Source organism: Fistularia commersonii, chromosome 24, assembly GCF_037954325.1.
Source record: "Fistularia commersonii isolate RoL2024-O1a breed Wild chromosome 24, RoL_Fcom_v1.0, whole genome shotgun sequence".
In the NCBI taxonomy this organism is placed as follows: domain Eukaryota; kingdom Metazoa; phylum Chordata; class Actinopteri; order Syngnathiformes; family Fistulariidae; genus Fistularia; species Fistularia commersonii.
The window spans coordinates 9,891,264-9,919,021 of record NC_141307.1 but is presented as its reverse complement, the minus strand read 5'-3'; the positions used below and the strand labels follow the sequence as shown (position 1 = coordinate 9,919,021).

The 27,758-nt window shown below is 44.9% G+C and overlaps 1 protein-coding gene across 2 annotated transcripts; it reads left to right on the top strand.

Moving 5' to 3' along the window:
• Nucleotides 1-7,971: 7,971 nt before the first annotated feature.
• sp4 (sp4 transcription factor) lies at nucleotides 7,972-27,364 on the top strand. Of its 2 annotated transcripts, XM_086171410.1 has the most exons (7): nucleotides 7,972-8,470; nucleotides 8,712-8,782; nucleotides 9,728-10,081; nucleotides 10,182-11,373; nucleotides 12,555-12,753; nucleotides 22,648-22,847; nucleotides 25,012-27,364. In XM_086171410.1, the coding sequence occupies exons 1-7, from the start codon at nucleotides 8,464-8,466 to the stop codon at nucleotides 25,281-25,283; spliced, it is 2,295 nt and encodes a 764-aa protein (XP_086027536.1). In that variant the 5' UTR covers nucleotides 7,972-8,463; the 3' UTR covers nucleotides 25,284-27,364. The 2 variants fall into 2 exon arrangements, with proteins under 2 accessions (XP_086027536.1, XP_086027537.1); XM_086171411.1 differs by lacking the exon at nucleotides 9,728-10,081.
• The last annotated feature ends 394 nt before the right edge of the window (nucleotides 27,365-27,758 follow it).

Sequence of the window (27,758 nt, the reverse complement as noted above, 5' to 3'; positions counted from 1 at the left end):
GGTTGGGTGGAGGCCAAGGGTGGACATTTTGTTGTTAGTTTGTGGGGTACGACCATGTTGAATGTGGAGCTGTAGTCCACAAAGAGCATCCTGATGTAGTCTTTGTTTTCCAGGTGGAAGAGGGCGCAGTGGAGGGTGGTGGCTGTGGCGTTTGAGGTGGACCTGTAGGGCTTCAATGCAGATTGCAGGGGGTCTAGGCTTTCCAGGATGTTGTTCTGGATGTTGGCCAGCACTACTCTCTTGAAACACTTCCTGATGATCATATTGAGTGCTACTGGCCTGTAGTCATTCAGGCATGTGGGTGGCTCCACCTGGGGAGGGGGACAATGGTTGCGTTCTTGAAGCAGGTGAGGGTGATGCTCCGGCTGAGGTCGAAGATGGTGGTAAGAACATCAGCCAGCTTATTGGCACAAGCTCTGATGTTGCCCCGGGATGTTGTCCATGTTGGTCGATCTCAGCGCTTGGCGTACCTGGTCCGATGATACTGTTGGGAGAGAGGAGGAGTGAGGTGGGGTTTGGAGGTCTCATTGTGTGTGGGACTCACTTCAGTGTTGTGGCTTGGGTTCTCAAAGCGGGCATAAAAGATGTTGAGGTCGTCTTGCAGGCTGTGTGCGGAGATGCTGATGCTGGTGGTTGACTTGTAGCCGGTGATGGGCTGCAGGTTTTACCACATCTGCCCAGGGTAGAAGCCATCAAGCTTCTCTCTGTACTGCCTCTTGGCTGTTCTGATGGCCTTCCTCAGTCCGTATTTAGCAGCTTTGTACTCTATCTTATTGCCGGAAATAAACACGTGAAAGTGAGATGAGAGAGATGAGAACAACTTTATTAATCCCGAAGGGAATTGTTGTGCCAGAGTTTCAAGTAAAAAACATAACAGTAATAGATGATAGTAGAAAGGAGGAAGAATAAGAAATATAATGAAATATGAATTGTCTTAACTGTTAGCAGTAACTACAAAGATTGAAGATTCCCTGCGGCTGAGGGAAGAGGAATTAAAAAGTCTGATAGTCTCAGGTGGGAAAGACTTCCTGTTGCGTTCAGCGGAGCTCCTTGGTGGTATCAATGTACGACTGAAAGAGCTCTGACAGGATGTGGCATGCAGGGGGTGATGGATGTTGTCCATGATGCTGAGGAGCTTCCTCAGCATCCTCCTCTCTGACACCTGCACAACAGACTCCTGCTCCACTCCCAGGACAGATCCAGCTCTCCTGATGAGCTTGTTGAGTCTGTTGGTGTCAGCTGTCTTGAGCCTGCTGCCCCAGCACACAACAGCGTAGAAGATGGCGCTGGACACCACCGAGTGGTAAAACATTTGCAGCATGGTCCTGCAGACGTTGAAAGATCTGAGCCTCCTGAGGAAGAACAGACAGCTCTGACACTTCTTGAAGATGGCATTGGTGTTAAAGGTCCAGTCCAGTTTATTGTCCAAGTGGACACCCAGGTATTTATAGGTGTCCACAATGTCCACTTCAGTACCCCTGATGGTGACCGGATTCAGGCGGGTCCTTTGTTTCCTGGAATCCACCACCAGCTCCTTTGTCTTAGACACACTGAGCTACAGGTGGGTCAGTCCACACCACTCCACAAAACCTGTCCACCACGCTCCTGTACTCCTCCTCCTGGCCTCCGTTGATGCAGCCCACGACGGCAAAGTCATCTGAGAATTTCTGCAGGTGGCAGGACTGCGAGGAGAACCTGAAGTCTGAGGTGTAGAGCGTGAACAGGAAGGGAGACAGGACCGTCCCCTGTGGCGCCCCCGTGCTGCTCACAATGGTAAGTGAGCATGCAGTATGTAGCGTTCCTGATTGTTCAGCCAAGGCTTCTGGTTGGAGAACTCTCTAACTCATACGGTGGGCATGATGTTGTCAAGATGAGTGCTGATGTACCCAGTCACATACTCAGCATACTCCTGTACGCTGACAGAAGAGCCCGTCTGAGTGGCTGGAGCCTTGAACACATCCCAGTCGCTTGTAGAAAAGCAGTCTTGCGGGAATGCCCTCTGATACCAGGGTCCAGGGTTAGATTTATGTGGTTACAGCATTTGTCTGTTTCAGTCTCTGTCTGTATGCGGGGTACTGAAACAGAGAGATGTGGTCTGATTGTCCAAAGTGGGGGCCGGGCGCAGCCCTGTACACGGAGTTAGCCTGCGGCGGGATGTAAACAGCAGCTAGAAATACGGCAATGAATTCCCTCATAAGATAATAGGGATGGCAAAAACTCCATGTCTGGCGAACAGTGCTCGCTTAAAGTCCACAAACTCCACACCACGCGTTGGTCATAAACACACACACACACCTCCCCCCTCCTTTAGCCTTAATGAAGGCTGCAGTCTGGTCCCTTCAGTGTACGGAGTGGGTCTGCAGCTTAACACTGGATTCCAGGACTTAGTCCGGGAGCCAGGTCTCAGCGATTATCATGGCACAGCACTCCTTAATTTCACACCGGGTTGTGACTCACGTCCTCAGCGCGTCCAGTTTGATCCGCAGGGACCACGCGTTACCTCGCCTCCAGCAAGGTTAGCTTGGGCTTTTAGCCTAGCATGTAGCCAAGCCCAATTGCCACGGCTGCTTCGCAGTCTCTGAGGCACCGTTCTTGGGCCGGCCTGTCTGCTCAGGCTCGATGCATTAAGACTGTCCTGAGGGTGGTGGTCGTGGCAGGAGATGATCTGTAGCTCTGGTTATATTAAACCTGTAAATTCCAACTGTGTTTGTTGGTCGGCGATATCCAAAAGCATCTGCCAACTGTAAAATAGTGCAGGCCTTTGCACATTGTAGAGAAAGTTGTCCTTGAAGTGCAGGAGTCTGCTCTAACTGGAAAAAAAAGCCGGCATGTAGCTGCGGAGTGAATATACACATCTGCCATAGAGGGCGCCATGTTCTCAAGTACTTCAATACAATATTCCTTGCAGTATTGAGATATTGTAGGCTACCACAGGATTTTGTGAAATGCTGATTGGTATATGACGCCATCCAGTGGAATGAACTGGCAACTATGCAATTTCAGATGGAATCTTTTAACTTCTGCAAAACTTGTGATCCCAAATGTGTTGGTTCAAATGGGGACAAGCAGTTAGCGTTTAAAAAAAAAAAAAAAAGTTATACATTTCCAAAACGCCTACTTATGTATAATATTTTAAGGTATATTTCTTACAAAAGAGCACAAGTGAGTATTTCTGATTACAGACCATTTCAAACACATACCCCTTCATTTCCCCAAGTATACACATTAAATTACCCTGACAGCACCCCTTATTCCGATCAGACCTTGTTGCCTAGTAACACCTTCCTGAGTGGCCCGAGGGGCCGGGACAAGCACTTGGCTTCGACTGCACAGTAATAATAGTGTATGTGTTTACATACATTTCACATACATGTTTCTGGGCCCTTTTTGTGTGTGCCTGTACATGTGCATATGCATGTGTGTGTATGTGAGTGTGCCTGCGTGTGTGTGTGTGTGCTTACTTTTTATTAGATATATTATATCCTCAAAAAAAAGCAACAAAATAGGCACCCAAGCAGACCGTAATTTCTGAATTTTTAACTGTTAATGTTTGGTTATTTCTTTTAAGACTTTGATAGGTAAACACAAAGGGTATTGATTCGGAATGTGATGTTTGAATACATAGGAAACCATTTCAAAACCCTTAACTTTTCACACAGGCTCAGACTGCTTCATTTTTTTGAATTTGGTGTTCAAATTTCATGTTCCTTGAGTCAGCTTCTGCAGCCACAGATCAGACCACCAAGGTCCCCCACTCCAGCCACCACCCAGCTCACATTGCACCCGACCCCCTCGGCCCTGCTTACGGGTGGTGAACCCAACGGAGGGGGAACCGGCATCGACATTCCAGGCCGAGCCCCATGGGTGCAGGCCCAGGGACGGGGCTCTATGGCGCCTGCTGGCTCCAGTGAGGGTCCCCGGTGACCCGTGTCCAGGCAAGGGAAATTTCACAGCCAGGGTGTCCTCAGAATTTGGTCTCGGCTTTTTTGCTGATGATGTGGTTCCGTTGGCTCCATCTCATGGTGATTACCAGCTCTCACCGGAACAGTTGGCAGTGAAATGTGAGGCGGCTGGGATGAGGACCTCCCACGACCTCAGCCCCTCCAAATCCAAGAACAAGGTTGTCCCCAGGTGGTGTCCCCACTCCAGGTCTGGGAAGAGGTACTGCCTCAAGCAGAGAAGCTAAGTGTATCGGGTCTTGTTCACAAGTGAGTGAAGGATGGAGTTGGAGATCGACAGGTGGATCGGTGCGGTGTCTGCAATGATGCAGACTCTGATTTAATGTCTAGGATAAGAAGCTGGGCCAAAAGGGGAAGCTCTCAATTTACCGGTCGATCTACATTGCTCCCCTCCCCAAGTGGCCGGGGAGAAGGAAGTCTGGGACTCCGCTGCCCCTGCGACCTGACTCCGTATAAGCAGTAGAAGATGGATGGATGTTTTTTCAAATTCTTCTAGTTTGCTGACCGTCATGTCATGTCCTCTGTCACTACATGCATAAATCGTCTCTTTGGTCTTCCTCGAGACCTCCTCTCTGGCAGTTCCAACGGCAGTATCCTTCTGACAATATATTCACTATCCCTCCTCTATACATGACTGAACCTTCTCGGCCTCATAATACAATAACAAAATCTCTCAACATATCATATCCGGTATAAAATTGTTAAAAACATTTCACTTGTCGCTGCTATTGTTGTTCATGTTGCAATGCCGTATCGGTAGTGACGTTATGAGGTTGAACTGGGCTCAGCCCCATTGATTTTACCCTACGGTGCAAAAATATATCATCCGTGCAGTCGTTCCCATTTAAACCAGAGCGAGGCGTGAGTGAGGAGAATGACGCTGCAGACAGAAGTCAAAATACAGACGAACAAAGATGCGAAGAGGCAAGAGTCTGCAAAAGTTGTTGGTCTGTGTGGGGCAACTGCATTGCTATGCTAACAGAGAGAGAGAGTATCTGTTGTAAAGATCCCCACTTTCTGTTATTTGTGGTTCACTGTAGCTTTACGGACCGCTGTGACCGCTACCTGGTACTTGGTCTTTTGTCATCAGATGCTACTTCTGCAGTAGTGGGTTGTTTACCCCCTCAGCTGCACTTGTCCTTCCACCCAGATGATGCCACGGTTTCGACTCGCATCACAGCCTGCCTCTCCAAACTGTCATCATGGATGAGAGAACACCACCTACAGTTGAACTTGTCCAAGACTGAACTTCTAGTGATCCCAGCTAAAGAGACAATTCATCACAACATCAGCCTCAAGTTGGGCCCTACCACAGTGGCCCCTAACAAAGTTGCAAAAAACATGATCGACGATCAGCTGTCATTCTCCAACCATATTACTTCAATTGCCCGGACCTGCAGATTTGTGCTGTACAACATTCAGAAAATGAGACCCCACCTGACCCAACAGTCGGCACAGCTATTGGTTCAGGCCATGGTCATCTACCGCCTGGACTACTGCAATTCCCTCCTAGCTGGACGACCTGCTTGTGCAATAAAACCACTGCAGATGGTACAGAATGCTGCAGCACGGTTGGTATTCACTCAACCCAAAAGGGCTCATGTTACACCTCTGTTCATCCAGTTGCACCGGCTACCAGTAGCTGCCAGGATCAAGCACAAGGCCCTGACCCTGGCATTCAAAACCACCTCAGGAACAGGTCCAGCATATCTGAACGAAATGATAAGACCTTATGTTCCTGGCAGAGAGCTGCGTTCCTCTAATACAAACCTACTAGCAGTACCTTTTGCTCGCTCTAAGCGATCTCAGGCAAAACTGTTCCCAGTTCTACTACCTCAGCGGTGGAACAAACTTCCAGAAGCAACAAGACTAGCGTCATCTCTCTCAACCTTCAAGAAACAGGTAAAAACTTTTCTCTTTCAGGACTTTTTACTGCGCTGATGCCCCAGATCAGGTTAGGTACCAAGTTAGGGTATGCAGTGTGTGTGTGTGTGTGTGTACGTTTGTGTATGTCTTTGTAAAAAAAAAACAAAAAAAAACTCACTAACCCAAGCTTACTGGTCTGTGTATTTCCTGTGCTTCGTGTATTTGCAAGTGTTATTTGCAGTCCCTTTGTCCTCTATTGTAAGTCGCTTTGGATAAAATCGTCTGCCTAATGTAATGTAATGTAAAAAGGAGAACATCTTGCATCTCCTGCCTGTGGCCTTTCTTGGTGGGGCTTTCTCAATGTTCCACTTTCGGTTCTGTTTGAAACTAGCAGCAACCGTGAGCTCTCTCGGCAGCTTTGGTTAGCTAAATGCGTCAAATGCATCCGGAGAAAACCGGCAAGAACACAGACACATATCCTTCGGAAGTTGTGTATGTCCAAAGTTAATTTTCCACTCCTTTCTTCTCTTCTTGTTCCATGTGCAGACCAGCACCAGTCCCACTACTTCCCTCGGACATGAAATTGCATCCGAAAGCAGCACAATAATAAATCCTTTAGTAATCCCTCATGGGGAAATTCGTTCTCTGCAATTAACCCATCATGGGTTGGGCCATGAGCAGTAGGCTGCCATCCACCATTCAACACATCTCTTATTCTTAAAAATGGGCATCATTACACTTCTCCATTCTTCAGGCATCATCTCACTCCCCCGAACCTTCCTTCTGTGCATCATGTCAGCCAACTCTCAAGCCTTTCCTGTCATTATCTCAATAGTCAAATCCCTACTCTACAGTGAGTCCCCGTCTTTTCTCTTCTTTCTCTGTACGTTATTGACACCAATGGCGCTCGCTGTGAACTCGGGCCCAGACCGATCCGATATGGAAGTCATAGGTTCAATTTGCATATTTGTGCATGATTTTTTAAAGTTTTTCTTCGGCTCCCCTTTCCTCATAGCCACCACATTTATCTGGGCTTTGGACCGGCTCCTAAAGACACTGGCTAGTGACCTCCTGAGGCTGTATCAGAATTAATAAATAATAATATATACTTTATTAATCCCTCGTGGGAATCCCTTTGCCTTTTTAACTCACCATGGATGCATGAATCATGGAGTTTGCTACCGTCTATCATCACCAGGGGTTCAGTGTCTTGCTCAACAACACTGACTTGACACATTAGGAGGAGCTGGGAATTTATATATGTATATATATATATATATATATATATATATGATGAGATGAGAATGAGATGAGAACAACTTTATTTATCCCGAAGGAAATTGTTGTGCCAGAGTTTCAAGTAAAAACATAACAGTAATGGATAATAGTAGGAAGAAGGAAGAATAAGAAATATAATGAAATATAAATTGTCTTAACTGTTAACTACAAAGATTTGAAGATTCCCTGCGGTTGAGGGAAGAGGAATTAAAAAGTCTGATAGCCTCAGGTAGGAAAGACCTCCTGTGTGTGTGTGTGTGTGTGTGCATGTATAAATAAATAAATAAATGTGTATATATGTATGTCAGCAGGAAATGGTGTGTGTGTGTGTGTGTAAAATCAACTGTATTCTGCATCAGGACATAGGTTACGATAAAAAAAGACAATGTTATGGTAACTATTGAGATAAATTATAACTAAACATAGCGTTTATCTCGTGCCAAAATAGCGTCTATCACTCGTCCGGTTTGCATTTCACTAGGAAATGCACATTACCGCTGTTTTTTCTCTTTATTATGACACAACAGTGCACAGTGGTATAAAAGACGCGCACACGCCTCCTCTCCCACTCCCCCTCCACCAACAACACAAGTCACCTCCCTCCATTCTCACTCTCACACCAACATGACTGCTTACGCCGCCTCCCCTGGTCGAAAGGGCGCTACTGAGAATCATGGGAAATGTAGTTTAAACCGCCCAATCGTATCCGGGAAGGCGAGGCTTCATCAAAATACAACTCCCATCCTGACCCTCGTACGCCAAACCCCGTCGTCCTATCTGAATATGTGGGAGGAGCACGTCCGCCCACAAAAGCCACAGCTATCTCCCCGTATCTTCCCCTTATAAATCAATTGTGCACGAAATAAGGAAAACACGCGTAAAATACAAATACTGTGACGCTTTGTTTTCGCCTGCACGACGGACGGCGAGGAGGTGTCCCCGCGTTGTGCGGTGGTAGAAACGGCGGCGGCAAGCAGAGCAGAGAAGAGGGTGTTGTCCTGATGCTTAAATTGGAGTGGGTGGGCCTCCACGGTCACATTGCCAACTCCGCCGCGGATATTATTTTGACAAGCGATAGTTTTCTCGTTTATGGACTATTGCTTCGGTAAAGGAGACATACGACTGGACTTGTTGGGGGCTGACGGCCCGAGAACGGTTGGTCTGTTCTGCGCTATTTCCGTTATTCGCGGCCGCTTGATTGTGCCTGCTTTGGCACCGCCCTTCCCGGCCGGTGGGTGGTTTCGTGAAACGGGGAGATCCGCTACGGCCCAGAGCCGATCATATAGGCCATCCTCTGCCTCTACCCGACCGGCCTTCCACCGTGAACTACTCCCTCTTCCTCTTGGTATATTAATGCGTTATGAGTGGTAGGTACCCTCCCCCTCTTCATCTCCACCCCCTCCCTCGTCTGACAGCTAGGAGGCTGCCAGTCTCCTGAATATTTTTGAACAGGTTACTGTTCTTTTTGCCTATTAATCACCATTGCTTTGCCTGCTGGTGCCATTATTATTCTTTAACCCAGTTTGTAACTCCCCATCATCACCCTTCTCCAATCAGAAAAAAAAAAAAAACTGCTATTACTCTTAACGTTGAAACCTCCTCTTGCAGACTCTAAGAAGGAATCATCTGGAACAGAAGGAGGGAAAGCATCGAAAAAGGGCAAAGGGTCTGGATCTCAGGTACTATGAGCAATAAAAGTTCATTATAGATCTTTACTTTTGCTTTGCTTGTAGGCAAAAATGTACTCCCTCCTCCCTTCCTCCCAGCCAGCCAGACACCTCTGGGGGCGTTTCTCTAGTGAATTCCACTTCCTGCTTCTGTGCAGCTGAGATCCAGCCCAGAACCTCATGAATAGGTTTATATGGCTGCCACACTTCAGCCCCTGCACTTCTGAACAGTGTGATTGAATCAGGATGTTTTTTTTTTTTTTTCTTTACTGCTATTGGATTCATCTTAAAAGACTTGCAGCTTGGTATGTGGTTATACAGCGATGGGAGTTTTTTTTTGTCAGCTTTGTTTGACTATTCTGGACATCTTGGATATTATTATCGGTCGGGCAGTTGTCTTTTAAGCTGTGTTTTTTTTTTTGTTAATGCATCTGTGCGACAAAAAAATTGCTGCTTTGTTATTTTCCTCGCTATTTAGTTGAAAATTAAAGCTGTTGCTCAGTGTTGTTCAGAGATGTTATGCCCGCGACCTAGTTCCTTTAAAAGAAAGAGGCAGAGAAGACAGCATTTTCCTGCAGTGTTCTGAGAAAAGAGAAATGTGGTTCTCACCCACTCACCCACTCAATTCCTGTAATACTGCCCACTTCCACTGACAGCTCTTTCAATTTTTTTTCTAGCTTTTCATATTTTCCACTATGTTTTCCCAACCCACCTCTACTTTTCTATTTTCTTCCCAGGTTTTAAATCGTTTGTGTGCGTATGCATAATCACACAAGCCTTTATCATTGTTTGTCATTGCTTTTTGAACGTATGTGCTGCACTTGATTGTTTGAGTATGCATAGGACTCCTATGTGTGTTTCTGTCTCCATGACTCGTCTCCTATTCCTCCATTGCTTGTTCAACCATTATTCTCCTTCCATTCCTTTGCTGCCCCCCTTCTTTTCTGTCTCCTCTAGGATTCCTCTCAGCCCTCTCCATTGGCTCTGCTAGCAGCCACCTGCAGTAAGATCGGCGGGCAGGTGGGAGTGGAGGGGGCACAGGCCGGAGCACAACAGATCCAGCTCCAAGCTGGTCAACTTCAGGTTCAAGCAGGTCAGGTTCAGGGCCAAATAGTGGTGGACACATCTGGGGGCCAGGCTCTGGTCCCACAGCAGCTGGAATTGCTCCCGGCTCAATTCACAAGAAACGGTTGGCAGATCATACCAGCAGCACCTGCCATGGCCAAGGAGAATGCCAATCAGCCTGTTGCTGTGACAGTAGCATCTACCTTGGCAAATGACAGTTTATCTGGTGGGCGCAAGGTCAAGGAGGTACGGGGTTCGGCGGCCGGTGGCCTGTGCTCTTATTGTTCGTCGTTGTGTATCAACGTTTCACCCGTAACCGCTTTGTTTGTGCTCTCTTTTTGGGTAGGTGAAGGCAGTATGCGGTCCCAACAGTGTCGCATCTAGTCAGCAACAGCAGTTCCAGATAATTCAAGTTCAGAACTTGCCTAATACTGGCAGCGGCGTCCAGTATCAGGTCATCCCTCACATACAGACTGCGGAAGGACAGCAGATCCATATCAGCCTCGCACAGTCGGCATCCATAAGCGCCCTACCCGAGCAAGTCCAGCTCATCCAAAACCCAAGCCCTGGGCAAACCCAGACGATTCTCCAGCCAGCCAACCAGCAGGCTATTCTGACAAGTACAGCCAATCAGTCAGTTCCGATGCAGATTCGCCCAGCTCAATCTTTTCCTCTACAGCTACAGACTCTTCAGGGTTCCCAGGCTCCTGTAATGACTACAGTACCCATACACCTCAGCGGAATGACCTTAGCTTTGCCTGTGATCAATAATGTTGGCGGTAGTGGCGTTGTGCAACTTATCCAGTCGGCTGATGGCACATTTTCTGTTGCCAATGGCAGCCAGCTGATGTCAACAGCAGTGTCTGGGGCAACACCGGTTCCAGCATCGACTAGCTCCACACCACCGGTTGCTGAAAGCGACAGCATGCCTGAGGGGACGCAAGTGGTTTCTGCTGGATCTGACGTCGGAACACCCGACAACCAAACGCAAAGCGGTGAGCTGGACTCTCAAAGCCAGAATCTGAATGGTTTGCAGAGCCAGGCGGATACATCGGGAGCTATTCAGCAGGTGATCGTGGGCCAAGTTGGACATCAGTTGATCCAGCTGCAACCACAGGCTCAAAGTCAGGCTCAAGCTCAGGGTCAGCAGCAACCTCAACATATTCAGACTCTCCAGCTTGCCCCAGGACAAACACTGCAGCCTATCCAGGCATTCCAGAATCCAGCCCAGGTCATTATACGCACACCCATCCTGTCCCCATCTGGGCAGATCACCTGGCAGGCACTGCAGTTACCCAGTGGAGTCTCCATGCAGGGTGGCCTAGGAACAGCAGTGCCACAGCAGCTCACACTGGCCCCCTTGGCAGGTGGTACAACAACAGGAAGTGGAGGGCTCGTCTCCTTAGGCGGAGCTCCCCTGACACCGAGTGCAGCACAGATCAACCCAGGGTCGGGGGTACCAACAGTCAGCATCGCAGGGCTGGGAAGTGCCGGGGTTCAGGTTCAAGGTGTGCCCCTCACCATTGCTAGTCTACAGGGTAAGGTGCACTAGGACTGTTTGTGAAGGCTTTGTGATCTTTTTTAAAAAATTTTTATAAAGCAGTGGAAATTCTATCAAATCAATTACATTTTTTACTAAATAATAATTGTTGAGTACATTTAGAAATTGCTTTAAAATTGAAATTAAATGGCAAAGACAACATATTTGAAAAGTGAGACAGAAAGAGAATTATTTTTAAAGTGAACATACAATACAAAAGAAGGATAGCATAAAAATTGCTTTTCACATTAATAAAGAGGAACCACATCAATGTGTCCCAACTGTGTCGCACCAAACAGAGGACCACATTATTGTGTTTTTCGGCTAACGTGTAATGAAGAGGCATTGTCTTTCTCGTCTTAATTTTGCGCTCGGCAAAGCCGGTAACGGTTCCAGACCTCTTCTGTTCCTTCCACTTGTTCCCATCAGGAATCACTACAGCAAATCACCGGCCTCCATCTAACCCTATTCTCTGTATCCTCTTCTCTTACACAAACTAACTTCATGTCCTCTTTCACTACATCCATAAATCTCTGGTCTTCCTCGAGGCCTCCAGCCTGGTAGTTCTCACCTCTGCATTCCTTCTACCTGTATATTGATTACCCCTCCTCTGTAAATGTGCCAGAACAACTGTAATGGTAACAGACCGCGGCACTGAATCAACAGCTTTCCTAACACTTCATTATCAGCTCTAAATAGGTTTGATTATATTGATGACTGAAAAATCGGCTTACATTACCTAAGACGTGATGTGGTTGTAGGTATGATAAAATTGCCCCAGTCCGCCTTGAAAAAGAATTGCATCAAGAGCAAAGAGGAAATTTGTGGATGTGGTGAAGGAGGACAAACAGTCGTTGGGTGTGCTAAAGGAAGATGCAAAGGGCAGAACAAGATGAAAAAAGATGATTTGCTGTTGCAGAAGATGATATTATTCATTATTACCATGAACAAGAATATTTTTCCATGCTCGCCCATTGTTAACATTGCGATAATAAGTTACAACAGGGACCTCTGCTGTATTTCATTCTTTGACAATGCTAATGTGGTGCACATCTGTATATCTCTGCTGTAGTCTTAAACTCAATCAGCATTGTCATTTAGTCAGCCTGATTACCCAACAGAAAATTCAGGTTTTGTTTTTGAATACTAAGTGATCGAGGTTGTAATTTTTACCATCAGGTCAACCACAGTGTCAAGATGGAGTCAAAGTACAGTCTTCCCCTGTGACGGTCACTGTGGGCAGCGTTGCAACAGGTTCATCGATGAGTCCTGACCAGCTTGGATCCGTTCAAACTTCTTCGGACCAGGAAGGACAGCCGAGCAAGAGGCTTCGACGCGTCGCGTGCTCCTGTCCAAATTGCAGGGATGGAGAGTCAAGGTACCAACAGATCTCAAATTACAGATGATTGATTGAGAGGGGAAAAACCTTAAAGTACCACTGATTTTTTTTTTTTTTTTTTAAATATAGCCTTTTTGTCAATATAATTAGGTTGGAGTATGTCATGTTCAGAAGTTTATTTTCCCATACCAGTTAATTACAATGTTTCTCCAGAGCAAATTAATAGTGGTTGAATTACACTTCAGGAATTTGCAGATGATCTTTGAGAAATTCAAAAGTAATTTGAGGTAGAGTGATAAACATTGTTAATTTATGTTAAGTTATGTTTTATTGTTATTCAAGTTTTCATTGAACGTTTGTTCTATGAACAAACGTTCAATACCAATTCAGCGCGTGTAAAGTTCGCCACTTTGTTTTATTTTTCTTTCAACTGAACTTCTATTTGTTTCCAATTTTTCAGTGCCTTTTCTTGATCCAGAGTATGTTACTATCTCACCCTCTTATGAAGGCTTTAGACGCTACTTACTGTCTCTGTGGATCTAATAATTATATTACAGAACCTCTTAAAGCCAGTGATTAATTAATTCGTCAGTAATCGTGATTGGTCTTGAAGTAGAGTAATGTCAAGTCTCTCGCTGTCCCTCCTGACAGAGTCCAGTTCTGTTCGCAAAAATTTCTAACAGTGCTGGAAAGTGACAGAGTGTGGAGGGAGTCAGGTGTGTCAAGCAGACTCAGGCAGAGAGTTTGGGTTTTTGTCACAGCCATACTCACTGCACTACCACAGAGAGTTGCTATTATTAAAAAGACTACTGGAACATCATAGAGGAGCTGGATTTCTGGATTTCAACAAACAGCATCTCTGTAGTAAGAATAAGAATAAGAATAAGAATAAGAAAAACTTTATTTATCCCGAAGGAAATTGTTGTGCCACAGTTTCAAGTAAAACATAACAATAATAGATAATAGTAGGAAATTGTATAAACAGTAAAAAAAAAAGGAGGGAGAATAAGAAATACAAATAAAACTACAAAGTGTCAAGGCTATAAAGTGTTTAAAGGTCTTAAGTACAAAGATTTGAAGATTCCCTGCGGCTGAGGGAAGAGGAATTAAAAAGTCTGATAGCCTCAGGTAGGAAAGACCTCCTGTGGCGTTCAGCGGAGCTCCTTGGTGGTATCAATGTACGACTGAAAGAGCTCTGACAGAGATGTCAGTGTTGCATGCAGGGGGTGATGGACGTTGTCCATGATGCTGAGGAGCTTCCTCAGCATCCTCCTCTCTGACACCTGCACAACAGACTCCAGCTCCACTCCCAGGACAGATCCAGCTCTCCAGATGAGCTTGTTGAGTCTGTAACCCTGAATCAACTGTCCCATGACTCCTTTACTACTACTCATAACTTCACAAGAATATTCATAGAACAGCAGTGATTGAGAACCAGTACATCTTTCCCATGAACCTCTGCAGTGGCACCAGAAATCAGTGACTACACCCCGTCTGTGCGATACATTGCCCCAACCTTTGGGTTCCGTTGTCCCTGATCAGCACATCTGTACCTGTACTGGTAGCCAGCGCTCATTTCCAAGGCACAAGTGGGGAACAGACATGTTCAACTGAGTCTAGGTTGTAGCTGTCGGAGTAGAAGGTGCAAGAGGGCAATAAGGAGAAAGTGTGTCGCGCACAATCTCCAATCCTTGACCTGACATACACACTCATTACACCACCTCAGAGAGTCAGTCCTCTATCTCCGTGGGTCCTTGCCAGTGTTGATGGTGTTTCTGGACCTGGTGAACCTCTTCTGCCCCATCGTCACTGAAATCAGCCATTCTGATTTGAGTCTGCAGGGAGAGGACGGCGTGCTGAGCAGGCCGTACGATGCCATAGCTCATTCACCTTCACTAAGGGCTTCAATAAGAGAAGCAAGCATGGTGAGGTGAACATGTTGGTGTATTATATTATATCTCCAGTGTTATGCCGCGCTTACACCTTAAGACTTAAGATTTTATTAAGACTCGAGTAAAGCTATCAACTCACATCTTAAGTCTCATTTTTACAGTTTTAAGTTTTAGTGTAGTCTTAGACCAAAGACTGCGGGTCTCACATGAAACGACTTTGCAAAGATTATGAAAGATCTCGTGGAAAACTACAACTAGTTTCTTAAAGCAATTTTTTGCAACCCTGCACTGTTTTCACCGGGCATTTGCAGAGCCTCTGCCATTTCAGTCTAATAATCAGAATCCGCCACCAATACCGCCCTGGTGATTGTTTATCCACTAGGTTTCCTTTTTCTGGTTTTGTTGGAGCTTATCTATTGGTTGCTGAATCACTCTTTACAGTGATGTGATGCTAAGACTTGCAATAATATCAAACATGTTCGATATTGTCGTAAGCCCTAAGACTAGGGACGACTGAGGTAAGACTTAAGACTACCAACTCACACTTAATGACTGAGATGATGAGGGAGTGCTGCAACTCTCCTAAGACTCTGCTATGACTCCAAAGTTTTACTTATGACTGACAATTTTATGTCTGCGACTGGAAAATAGTAAGGTGTAAGCCCGGCGTTTGTCACTGCAGGACATGTGGAGCAAGCTCCTCTTGAGTAGCACCTCGGAGCCTTGGGAAGCAGGTCAGGTATGCAGCTACAAGTCCGTGGCAAAGGTGTCCTGGCTTTCCATTAGCAGTTAGCTAGTTTCTCCCTACAATGGTTTATATGGATCGCAGTTCGCCTCTCAAGTGCCCTGGTGAGAGCTCCTCGGCCCTGCTGCTCAGTTGGGACCAGGTCAAGCTATACCTTCTAAGGCACTTTTGAAATTCAAGGCCACATCCGGCCTGTGAATGAATTATCTTTATACTGGAAGATAATCTCTAACTACTATTAGAGCTGGACTATATATCGCATGCCCCGTCATGATACTACAAGTCCAACAAACCGGTACGTCAATCACAGGCCCACGAGTGCATGTCCGCTCCTCAATTGATCACCAGCAACCTGTTTTAGCTACTCACCCATATCAACTTTGGACTCCCTCTCTCCCCCAAAAGTAACTAAACGAAAGGTGGACTTTGAAAATAGAGGTTTTCAAGGCAGGTGGAAGGCAGAGTGTATTGTATGTCTGCGGATGTAAAGGTCATAGGTGTGTCTTCTGTGTTGAGACAATGTGGATGTAATGAAAGACTAGTGATGAGCACCGACTAGTGAGCATCACAGAGCAGCAAACTGAGCATTAATGCACTTTCAGTTTCATCTTTCCTGCTATTACAGAACATTTGATTTTTCTTTGCAGGAAATTATTTGATGGCTGTTTGACTGTAGAAAAAAAAGTTTTCACTTGAATTGACTCTAGGAAAGTTGCAGATAGAGCCATAAGAATTGAATTTGATTCGTTTTTCTTATATCTTATATAATTCATCTGATGATTAATTTTCTTTCATGGGCAATAACTTTTAGGCTTTGTTAGTTCCAGGTTCAATGTGAACAATAATGTCATTTCATTAAGTTTTCAAAAAACATTGAACCAGTCTGGCCCTCTACCTGGCCCACTGTATATGTACACTGTGAGTTTGACACCCCTATTCTAGGGCAGTAACTCATAGTCCATAGGTAGGAGGAGCGCAGCCTCCCTGCCTGTTCCGACCATTTTGCCATCCTATTAAATAATCGTGGGAGCGGTATGGGGCCAGGGGTGGCTCTCCATTCTATTTGACCTGCTTAGCTGCTGTCTAAAGCATAGACACAGTACTTGGAGTGTATCAAGGGTGGCTTGTGTTGGTTGACAGTGCTATATGCAGACTCAGGGAGGCACTGTTGTGCATGGCACTCATCAGAGCCCTCCGTCAGATACTGGAGCCTATCCCAGCTGTCATTGGGCGGGTCGCCAGTCAATCACGGGGCCGCATATATAGACAAACAACCATTCACTCACTCATTCAGTCGGGGCAATTTTTCCAATTTGTTCCAATTAATCTGCATGCTTTTGTACTGTGAGAGGAAACCCAGACCGACACGGGGAGAACATGCAAACTTCAAACGGAAAGGTCCCCTTGTCGGAATCAAACCAGGGTCCCAAGCGCTGACCACTGTGCCACCGTGTCACTCCGTTTAATTATATGTTATTATTAATAGTTTGTGATTTCTCAAAATAACAATCAACAATGATTTAACAACATAGCATACAGATGTCAATATGCAACACTGTAGTTCCATAAATCTATAAAGTATTTACCCTGAGATAAAAGACCCCAAGATACTCGAACTCCTCCACTTGAGGCAGAACCTCTTCCCCGACTCGGAGTGGGCATTCCAACTGTTTCCGGTTGAGCACCATGGTCTCAGATTTGGAAGTGTTGATCCTCATTCCTGCCGCTTCACACTCGGCTGCAAACCGTTCATGTGAGAGCTGGAGATCATGGCCTGATGAAGACAACAGAACCATGTCATCTGAAAAAAGCAGAGACTCGATCCTGCCGCCACCAAACCACATCCCCTTCACGCCTTGGCTGCGCTTAGAAATTCTGTCCATGAAAGTTATGAACAGAATTGGTGACAAAGGGCAGCCCTGGCGGAGTCCAACTCTCACCGGAAACAGGTCAAGACAGCCAGCAATGCGGACCAAGCGCTGACAACGATCATACAGGGACCGAACAGCCCGTACGACGGGATTCAGTACCCCATACTCCTCGAGCACCCCCCACAGGATTGCCCACGGGACACGATCGAATGCCTTCTCCTGGTCCGCAAAACACCAGTAGACTGGTGTGGCGGACTCCCATGTCCCCTCGAGGATCCTGCAGAGGATAAAGAGCTGGTCCACTGTTCCACGTCCAGGACGAAGACCACACTGCTTCTCCTGGATCTGAGGTTCAACGACCTAGTGAATCCCCTTCTCCAGCACTGCTGGAGTATATGCCCTTTTTAAAAAGGGGGTTCAGAGGGTGTGCTCCAACTCTGGTCTGCAAGTCCAGCGGCACTGTCACTGACATCCATGCAATGGAAGCGTGCCAGCCAAGACAGCCCTACAGCACCCAGTCTTGAGGAACACCACGGTAAGGTGGCAGGGGACCTCATCCACCCCTGGGGGCCCCACTACTGAAGAGCTTTTGACTGCTTCAGCAACTTTAGCCCAAGAAATAGGTGTGCCCACTCCAGAGTCCGCTGGCTCTGCTTCCTCATTGAAAGGTGTTTCAATGGGATTAAGGAGGCCTTGGAATTATTTCTGCCAGCGATCCACAATGTCTCGGGTTGAGGTCAGCAGTGGCCCGGTCCCACTGTACACAGTGTTGACAGAACACTGCTTCTCCCTCCTGAGCCACCAGATGGTAGACCAGAATCTCCTCGATGCCCACTGGAAGTCGTTCTCCGTGGTCTCCCCAAACTCCTCCCACGCCCAAGTTTTTGCCTCGACAACCACCGAAGCCGCATACTGCTTGGCCTGTTGGTACATGTCAGCTGCCTCTGGAGCTCCACAGGCCAGTCAGGCCTGATAGGACTCTTTCTTCAGTTTGACGGCATCTCTCACAGCAGGAGGGTTGCTGCCCCGACAAGCGCTGACCACCTTACGACCGCAGCTCCGGTCTGCCACCTCGACAATGGAAGCATGGAACAAGGCCCACTCGGACTCAATGTCTCCCGTCTCTCGAAATGTGGTTGTAATTCTGTCAGAGGTTGGAGTTGAAACTCCCTCTGACCGGGAACTCTGCTAGATGTTCCCAGCAGAACCTCACATTACGTTTCGGTCTGTCAGGTCCAACCTGCATCCTTCCCCACTCTCAGAGCCAGCTCACCACCAGGTGGAGATCAGTTGTCAGGTCGGCCCCTCTCTTCACCCGAGATTCCAGGACATGCAGTTGCAAGTCCGACAATACGACCACAAGGTCGATCAAAGAACTGTGGCCTAAGGTGTGTTGGTGCCAAGTGCACATATGGACACCTTTATAACGGAACATGGTGTTTGTTATGGACAATCTGTGACGAGCACAGAAGTCCAATAACAAAAAACAGCTCGGTTCAGATCAAGGGTGGCCATTCCTCCGAACCATGCCCTTCTAAGTCGCACTGTCGTTGTCCACGTGGGCATTGAAGTGTCCCAGCATAGTGAGGAAGTCCCTGGTAGGAGTGCTCTTAGCAGCCCCTCTAGAAACCCCAAAAAGGGTGGGTAAACTGAACTGTTGTTGGGTGCATAGCCCCAAACAACATTCAGAAGCCGTCCTACCTGAAGGTGGACGAAAGCCACCCTCTCGTCCACTGGGAAGCACCCCAAGGTGCAGGTACCGAGACGGAGGGCAATCAATATGCCCACACTTGCCTGGCTCCTCTCAGGATTCCAGCCCCTCTCGAGAGCCCTGGATCCAGATCCCATGCTGTGTGTCAAGGTGAGTCCGACTATATTTAGTCGGTATCTCTCAGCCTTGTGCACTAGCTCAGGCTCCTTCGCCGCCAAAGAGGTGGCATTCCATGTCCCAAGAGCCAGCTTCTGCAGCCGAGGATCGGACCGCCAAAGTCCCCTGCTCCGGCTACCACCCGTCTCACACTGCACTCAGCCACCTTGACCCTTTCTGTGGGTGGTGAGCCCAGGGGAAAAGGGACTCTTGTCGTTCCTTCAGGCTGTGCCCGGCCGAACCCTACTGGTAAAGACCCGGCCACCAGGGGCTCGCTGCCAAGCAACCCATCCCCGAGCCTGGCTCCGGTGACCTGTGTCCGGGCAAGGGAAAACTCTGTCCAATGATTCTCTTCTTCATGGGGGTCTTCTGAGCCACACTATGTGTGGTGTCTCACCTGGGACCTATTTGCCTTGCGTGACCCTTCCGGGGGCATACATACAACATAGCTACCAGGATCATTGGGACACACAATCCCTTTCACCACGGTAAGGTGGCAGCTCACAGAGGGGTTGGCAGCTCACGGTGCACCATGTTTGCACAAATTGCACAAATTCTCAATTATATAGCATATAAAAATCAACTGTCAGATTTTTAAATCAATCGTAGCACATATTTAATCTATAACCAAATCTGCAGTATGATTAACAAATCGTCACATGTTCCAATGTAACAAGATGTGTTAAATGTAAAAATCAACCAGCCTGTGTTGACATACACTCATTATTTAGGCCCTAAATAATGAGTGTGTGTCCAACACTGTCCAGTTGTTAGATTAGAGCAGAGCTGTCTGTTAGATTAGAACAGAATTGACTTTAATTATCATTGCATTTCAAAAACACAGCAAAATTGTAATGGCGCATGATTTAGGAGACAATAACAAAAGGGGAAGGTAAAAATGCAACTCTTGTAAATTTTCCAAGATGAGGTATATCCCACTTGTCGACTACATGCTTGACTAAGCAAAACAATAAATCATACACTGTGAGTTATTGCACTCGAGTGACATTGAGTTTTGCGTGGAGGGTTATGTGGGGATTTGTTTGTGGTGGTTTAGTGTTGTGATTGCTTTGGGGAAGAAGCTGTTCCTGTTTCTGCAGCTTTTGTGTGCCCTGTACCTATGGCCAAAGAGCAGAAGCTCAGACAGGTGGTCGCCGGGGTGGGAATCGTCCTTGATGATGTTTGTCGCGTTGCTGAGATAGCAACAGCTGGCAATGCCCTCGAGACCGGGTAGAGAGCGGCCTGAGATTTTATGGGCTGTGTTTAGGATGCTCTCAATTGTTGCTCGGTAGAAGGTCACAAGCAGCTTCTTGTCCAGGTTGGAATTCCTGAGCACCCTGAGGAAGTAGTGTAGCTGCTGGGCCTTCTTCACCCCTGCTGACATTTTGAAAGGTGACCAACAATGTCCCCTTTATGAACAGTCATTCAAAAAACCCACGCAATGTGCGGCTGCAAGTAGGTTGCTTTGTTTTAACACAAGCTGACGGGTCTGTGCATCAGCATAGATCATACAGAACCTCTCCACTTTGGCAGGTGGATTATGCATGTTATAATCCTTCTCAATCTAATATGAAACACTTTTTACTTTATTTATTTATATTGTCATTTTCAAATTTACACAAGGCAAGTGTGATTTAAAAACAAACAGCTCACTAGTAAGTGGTGCTATGGTGAGCTATTTTTAGAACAGGCTTGTGGTGCTTGTTAGTAACATGTTGGTGACCCCTGATTTAGAAGCATGAAGTGTCCTGATTACCCTTGGGTTTTGTTAACTCCTAAATCTCAATAACTAGACCTTTCATAGAATGCCTTGGATTAATGCAACAATGTTTGTCAGCAGAGTGAAAAAGATCACATCCTCCATACTGGATCATAAACGCTGCATATATTCAATTTCAATAAATCAATGATAGCCAACATGCATGTCTTTCAATCTTCAAGTTGTTTTAATGGAACAATTTCATTTTTTTTTATGGACCAAGTTTGCTCTCGCTTATAGCACTCCTTATTGTTATGTTAGTGATGGAATACTTGCCAAACCTAATCTCTTTTCATCTTAACTGCCTCCAGATTTGCAAGATGAGTCTTCAGGATAAATGCCAATAGGTCTGTAGAGATTTTAGCCTGCTTAAACATTTACTGCTCTTTGCATCTCAATTATTAAGATCTGATTTTTGTAAAGTATTGAGATATCAGCCGTTTGAATATTAGCCTTTTTGAAATATAAGGGGACCAAATCTACTGGTAGATGGGAAAAACAGAAGATTTATCTCTTTCCAGAAAACTTTTCCCAGTTTCTCATAGTAATTTACTAACTTAGGAGCAGTTTGATGCAGAATCTTCATTATGTAAAGAAAATAGTCTCTGCTAAACATCTGACAAATCTGTGGTTACCCTTGAAGACGCAACCAAGACTTTCCTGGAAGGGAAGTTGCAATAATTTTGGGGTATAATATTTATTAGTTGTTCATTGCTTGATCCTTCCCTCTCCAAACCCATCACTACTCTTCAGATACTCAGCTGATTCATAACATTAAGTAATAGTCAAAATGTATGCTGGAATGGATTTAGTCTGGTAAACATCAGACCAGAAAGTTCCAGAAAGTTTCAACAGTGTGTGCATTTGACTCTCCTACAGTCAAATGTGAAAGCAGACGCTACTAAAAGTGCATAATGAAGAAAAGTTAATCTAATACGGTAGGCAATGCAATGCATGAAGAAGTCCAATTTGGTATATTTGTCTTAATGACTACGTAGTCTTGGTTATTTTTAACCCAGATCAGATACTGTCAGATACCGAGACATAAACGCTTGTATTTTGATTTGGCACATGCATTGTGATTTACCCTGAATCTAATTACAGTAGTTGTGACTGTATGTAAAATAATATTTTGGTAATAGATGGTAAAGATGGTAATAAGGGTGTGTTGTTTACGGATGGCTGCAGGTTGTCTATGTATGAGAAGACACAGGCGCAATTGAGAGTACTTTTTTTTCCATTTATTTACCTATTATTTAAGATGAACCCCTTTTATTTTGCCTGTAAACCTGTATTTCACAATCTTTTCTCACTGCCTTCTGTTGTTCTCCTTGTTTTACCAAAAGCACTGATTTCTCACTCATGTTCTTGGATGTAACAGGTATTACTCAAAGTTTTATTATCGATTTCTTTTTTTAGCTGGATGCACATTTGTTTGTGTCTTTTACTAACACTCTAAATCAGTACACCCCTTTTTTATTTTGCACTTGCACACTTGCAGTCATTCTGCTATCTAACCATACTCTGAAACTATTAAAGCATGTATGCCAGCATTTGAATACTACCATGTTTTTACCTGTTGTCATTTACACAAGTATTTTTGTTGATTAATGACAAAACACACTTTAACCAAGCAGGAAATCTGAGGCTGAACATCCCAATGTCTTTTTTATTTATGATCACAGTAAATCTTGGCAATTTCCATTTTTTTCAAATTGATTTTAACTCCTGAATTATAGGTGCTTCAGTAAAATTTGAAAAAAAAAATCAAAAAAATCTGACTTGAGCTCTTCTTTCAGGAGCAGTGGGGACCCGACAAAGAAAAAACAACACATCTGCCACATGGAAGGCTGTGGAAAAGTATACGGAAAGACATCCCATCTCAGAGCCCACCTGCGCTGGCACACTGGTGAGAGACCATTTGTCTGCAACTGGATCTTTTGCGGCAAAAGGTTTACCAGGAGCGACGAGCTACAGAGACATAGGCGAACACACACAGGTAATAAAACATTCTGCATACTGAATATTGGCTAATTTTGAAATTAATTTATCATCAGAATTTTCTCAATATATCATCCATCGTTGTGTCAATTATTTGGGTTGGGACACCCCTGGAACACCTCATAAGGGAGGCATCAGGAGGCAACCTGACTAGATGCCCGAGTCGCCCTATCGGTCTGCTCTCAATACAGTGGAGCAGTAGCTCCGATCTGAGCCCCTGTCAGATGATTGAGCTTCTAACCCTGCCTTCAAGGGAGAGCCCTGATGTTCTGTGTAGGAAACTCATTTTGGCCACCTGTATCCTTGATCACATTTGTTCAGTCATTACCTACAGCTCTTGACCAGAGGTGAGGGTATGTACGTAATTCAACCATTAAATTTCAGCTCGGCTCCTTCGATATCATGGCAGACTGATGGTCTAAATTAAAGCTGAGTCCATTTGTCTTCACTCCACTCGCCTGTGAACAAGACCCCCAAGATACATGAATTCTACCTCTAGGGTCAGGAGCTCAGCCCTGATCCAGAAAGGGTATGCCACCCGAGGAACATGGCCTTGGGTTTTGAGGTGCTCGTTCTCATCCCAGCTGCCTCACGTTCAGCTGTGAACTGCTTCAGTGAAAGCCAACAGAACCACATCACCTAGTACAAAAGCAGAGACCTAACCCTGAGGTCACTAGACCAGATCCCTCTAATCCTCCCGCTGCACCTAAAACTTCTTTCCATAAGGGTCATGACCAGTTTGGTAACAAATAGCCGCCCTGGCGCAGTCTAAGGAAAGAAATCCAACTTACAACCGGCAATGCAAACCAAGCTCTGACACCAGTCATACAGGGACAAATGGCCTGTACAAGGGGATCCATACACCATACTCCAGGACCCCTATTCTCCCAGTTCACGGTGGACTCCTTGGGTGAACTCCCATGTGTACTCCAGAACCCTGCTGAGGGTGAAGAGCTGGTCGATTGTTCCGAAACCAGGACCAAAAAGCATACCACTCCTCCTGAGTCCCCACAATATGTCTTGGCGTGCCAGGCCCAATATACTTCCCCTCCCCCCATTAGAGCCATCTCACCATCAGGGGGGGATCAGTTGACAGCTCTGTCCTACTGTAGCTGCAAGTCAGATGACCTGACCACAAAGTTGATCCTCAAACTACAGCCTACTATGTCCGGGTGCCAAGTTCACATATGTGCTGCCTTAAAATGGTGTTTGTCCTTGGACAGCCCATGATGAGCATGGAAGTCCAATAACGAAACATTGTTGGGATTCAGATCATGGGGGTTTTCTGCTGTCATGCCTGAGTCTCACTGTCGTTGCCCACGCGAGCATTGAAGTTTCCCAGCAGAACAAGGGAAGCCCCAGCAGTAGTGCTCTCTAGCACCCCCCAAGGACTCCAAATAGGGTGGGTACTCTTAGCTGCTGTTCGATACATAGGCCCAAAAAACAGTCAGAACCCGACTCCCCATCCAAAGTCAGAGGAAGGCTACCCCCTTGTTTACCCAGTTGAATGCCGTGCTCCCTGTCGCACCAGATGCTTGCCATGTACTCCCCACCTCAGGTTGGCCCAGTGATGTACATCCTGGCTAGGGAAAGCTTAGGTTGTTGTTTTTTTTACAGGGGGCCTCTGAACTGCACTTTGTTTTGTCCCTCGCCTTGTTTGGCCCGGGTGACCTTACCAGGGCCAGAATTGTGCTCCTGGGATCATTGGGACGAACGAAGCCCTATACCACAAGGAGAGGACACAAAAAAATGAAACAAATGTGAACTGTATGAATTTCTAGAGTTATAATAGGCTGAAAAAGCTGAAATCAACAAGAAAGTCACCCTAAATCTGGAACAGCATCAACAGAAGTGACCTTTAAGTAGTAAGAAAAAAATAAATGAAGGTCAGGGTGTTGATGTGAAAGATTTCACATTTAAATGATTAAAGTTTTTTGTTGTTTTCTTTATAAAAGTCAACTTACTTGTCAGTATAACAGACACTCTCAAATGAGATATATATGTTCTGAGGATTACCATAGCAATTGATATTCTGGCTTCTTCCGTAAGGATCTGCTGCTGTTACCCCCAGTCTCATCATTAACTTCCTACTCACCAAATTTGATGAATCGTTCTTACTGTATTTTAGTCACATGTCTCATTTTCTGATGTTCTACATCTAGGAGAGAAGCGATTCGCGTGTCCTGAATGCTCCAAACGTTTCATGCGCAGCGACCACCTATCTAAGCACATCAAGACCCATCAGAACAAAAAGGGTGGGGCTGCAGTAGCAATCATCACAACAGAAGACATGGAGGATGATGCACCGGAGGGCCTTGGTGCTTCACCCCAAATAGTTGCTGTGGCAACCCTGTCACGTGATTCCGCCCCTGCAACACCCACCACTTCTAATCACCTGGAGGACGATGAGGAGGAGGAGGATGATTACGAATAGACAATTCATTCCCATTTATTGTCAGAAAGCCGGCTTCCAGTTTCGCGGAGCATGGACTGTTGAGAAGGCTACTTTTTGAATTCTTTTTTTTTTTTTTTTTTATTTGTTTTAGATATGTTGCTCTCTCATAAAACAGGACTCAAAATGAGAGAACATGCAATGGACAAAGCCCAAAAATACCAATGTAACATTAAAAAGCAAGTCTTTAATAATAAAAAAAAAATTGAATCTAGATATACTCAACATTAGTTTGAGACTTATAAAAATGAGTCTAATATTATAATTCAGAGCATGGTAGGGAAAGGAATATTGAATCTGTCTTACAAGGTCTGAAATGATCAAATACTGAGAGACTTTTTTAAATCGTACCAACGGCTACTTCTATGCACAAAGTTTTGTTCCTGTTTCACACCTGTCAAAACGTGATGAGGGTTAATCATGGTACAAGATTGTTGCAGAGCAGTGTTATTGCATAGGCAGTCTTTGGATGACCTGTGTGTGGAAGGGTGGGGTACAGTGAACAGTGTGAGTGTGTTTGTATTCGCATCTTGTCTTGAAGAGGAACTACCTAATTTTAAGTTTTATTCATGGTCCGGGTTTAGTCCCTGGATCAGATTCAGGTGTAAAAAAATCTTTTGTGACCACTTGACGGACAAACTGTTAATGAAGAAGATGGGGGAATAATTCTTTCAACAAAAAAAGAGGAATAGAAAAAGAAAAAGCACATATAAATAAGATTTATAAATAATGCATTCCTATTTTGGCACAGTGGCCGTTAGACAAAAGGTTTCTTTATAAAAAAAAAAAAAAACAATCTAGCTTTCTACGACTGTGTTTTTGTGGTGAAAGCAATACGATAATGACAATCCTTGTGAAAACGTTTACATTGTCAGGGGGAGATTTTTTTGTTCAAACAAGCTAGTTTGTCGAAAGAATGGGTACAACATCTGATATCAGTGCTGTAGCTTGAACAAACCTTCAGCAAAAATTCAAGTAATTTCAACAGAGCTAGTTCAGTCGTTCCCTGCCATCCATCAGATGACAATTTTATATGTTTGATTTCACATTAGGCGGATTGTTCTTAAGACCAATGTTTCTTTAGACAGCAGTGCTGGTGAAGTGATTTGGATTCATTGAAGACTCCTCTCCACCCGACCTTTAACCTGCTACTGCATGTGACCAATGTACCACAATTGCCTTAACACAAGCTGATGTACAGAGGGAACGTCATAGTCAGGTTTTTGGAGAAGAAAGGAGTGGAGGCCAGAGTGTAGCCAGGAGGTGAAATGGGATGGAGCCAGAGAAAGAATATGGAATTGGGGGAGGGGCTCAAACTATTTAATTTTGTGGATATGAGATGTTTTCTGGTGGAGTTGCTCTGTGTTCTTTCAGTACATACATTCTTAAATTTAAAAAAAGACCTTCATTTTTTTTAGAATTTCAGTTCATTGATTTTTTTTTTTTTCAAGTGTCTCTCCCAGTATGTTAACACGCAGAAGTCAATATGTAAATCTAATTTATTATCCATAATTTTTATATTTGCCTTTTACTTGACTCGTATTTGTGTGTGTTTATTCTGAGATTGTGTACAGCATGTTTCAGTTCTTGGCCATAGTACTGCTTTTCTCGGTATTACCCCTCTTGCTCATTTTCTTTGTGTCTGGAAATTGCTGTTTGTTTAGTTTTTATCACTGCACCATAACATATTTGTTTTTGAGCATATAAAAGAAGAAAGCAAAAAAATGTTAATATGGTTTGAGATGAAAAAGGTTGATACCAAACAAATTTAGATGTTTTTGGTAATATTTTGTCACAAACTTTTTTTTCTTGATATTTTGTAGTGACATCTCATTTGTAAATCTTTTTCTAATGATGTTGGTTTGTCTCCATGAAATTTGATAATAGGTTTTGCCAGGTTAGCCTCGAAGGCTTCAGTTTATTGATATTTGTAAAACTGGTTTGTACAAATGTGTTATGTCGAGAAAAAAAAACATCAACAGCAACATTAAACAAGCAAACATCAAGAAAAGATGCATTACCTGCATAACACAAGATAATAAAGTCATTTAAAACTGTCAAAACGTTTTCTCTTTTTGTTTCACTGTTTACAGTCATTTACTAATTTCAGCCAAGCATCATGATGTGAGTCTGTGACATGATTGCTGCTGAGATTAAGAGCGAATTATAGTTACTTCAAAATATTACATTATATTACATTACATTACATTACATTTGGCAAACGCTTTTATCCAAAGCGACTTACAATAGAGGACATAAGCACTGCAAATAACACTTGCAAATACAAGATGCACAGGAAATATACAGAACAGTAAGCTGGGGTTCGTTTTTTTTTTTGTTTGTTTTTTTTTTTTTTTTAGGACAAAGACGTACACACACACACACACACACACACACACACACTGTATAGCCTAACTTGGTGCCTAACCTGATCTGGGGCAGCTCAAGCATCAGCGC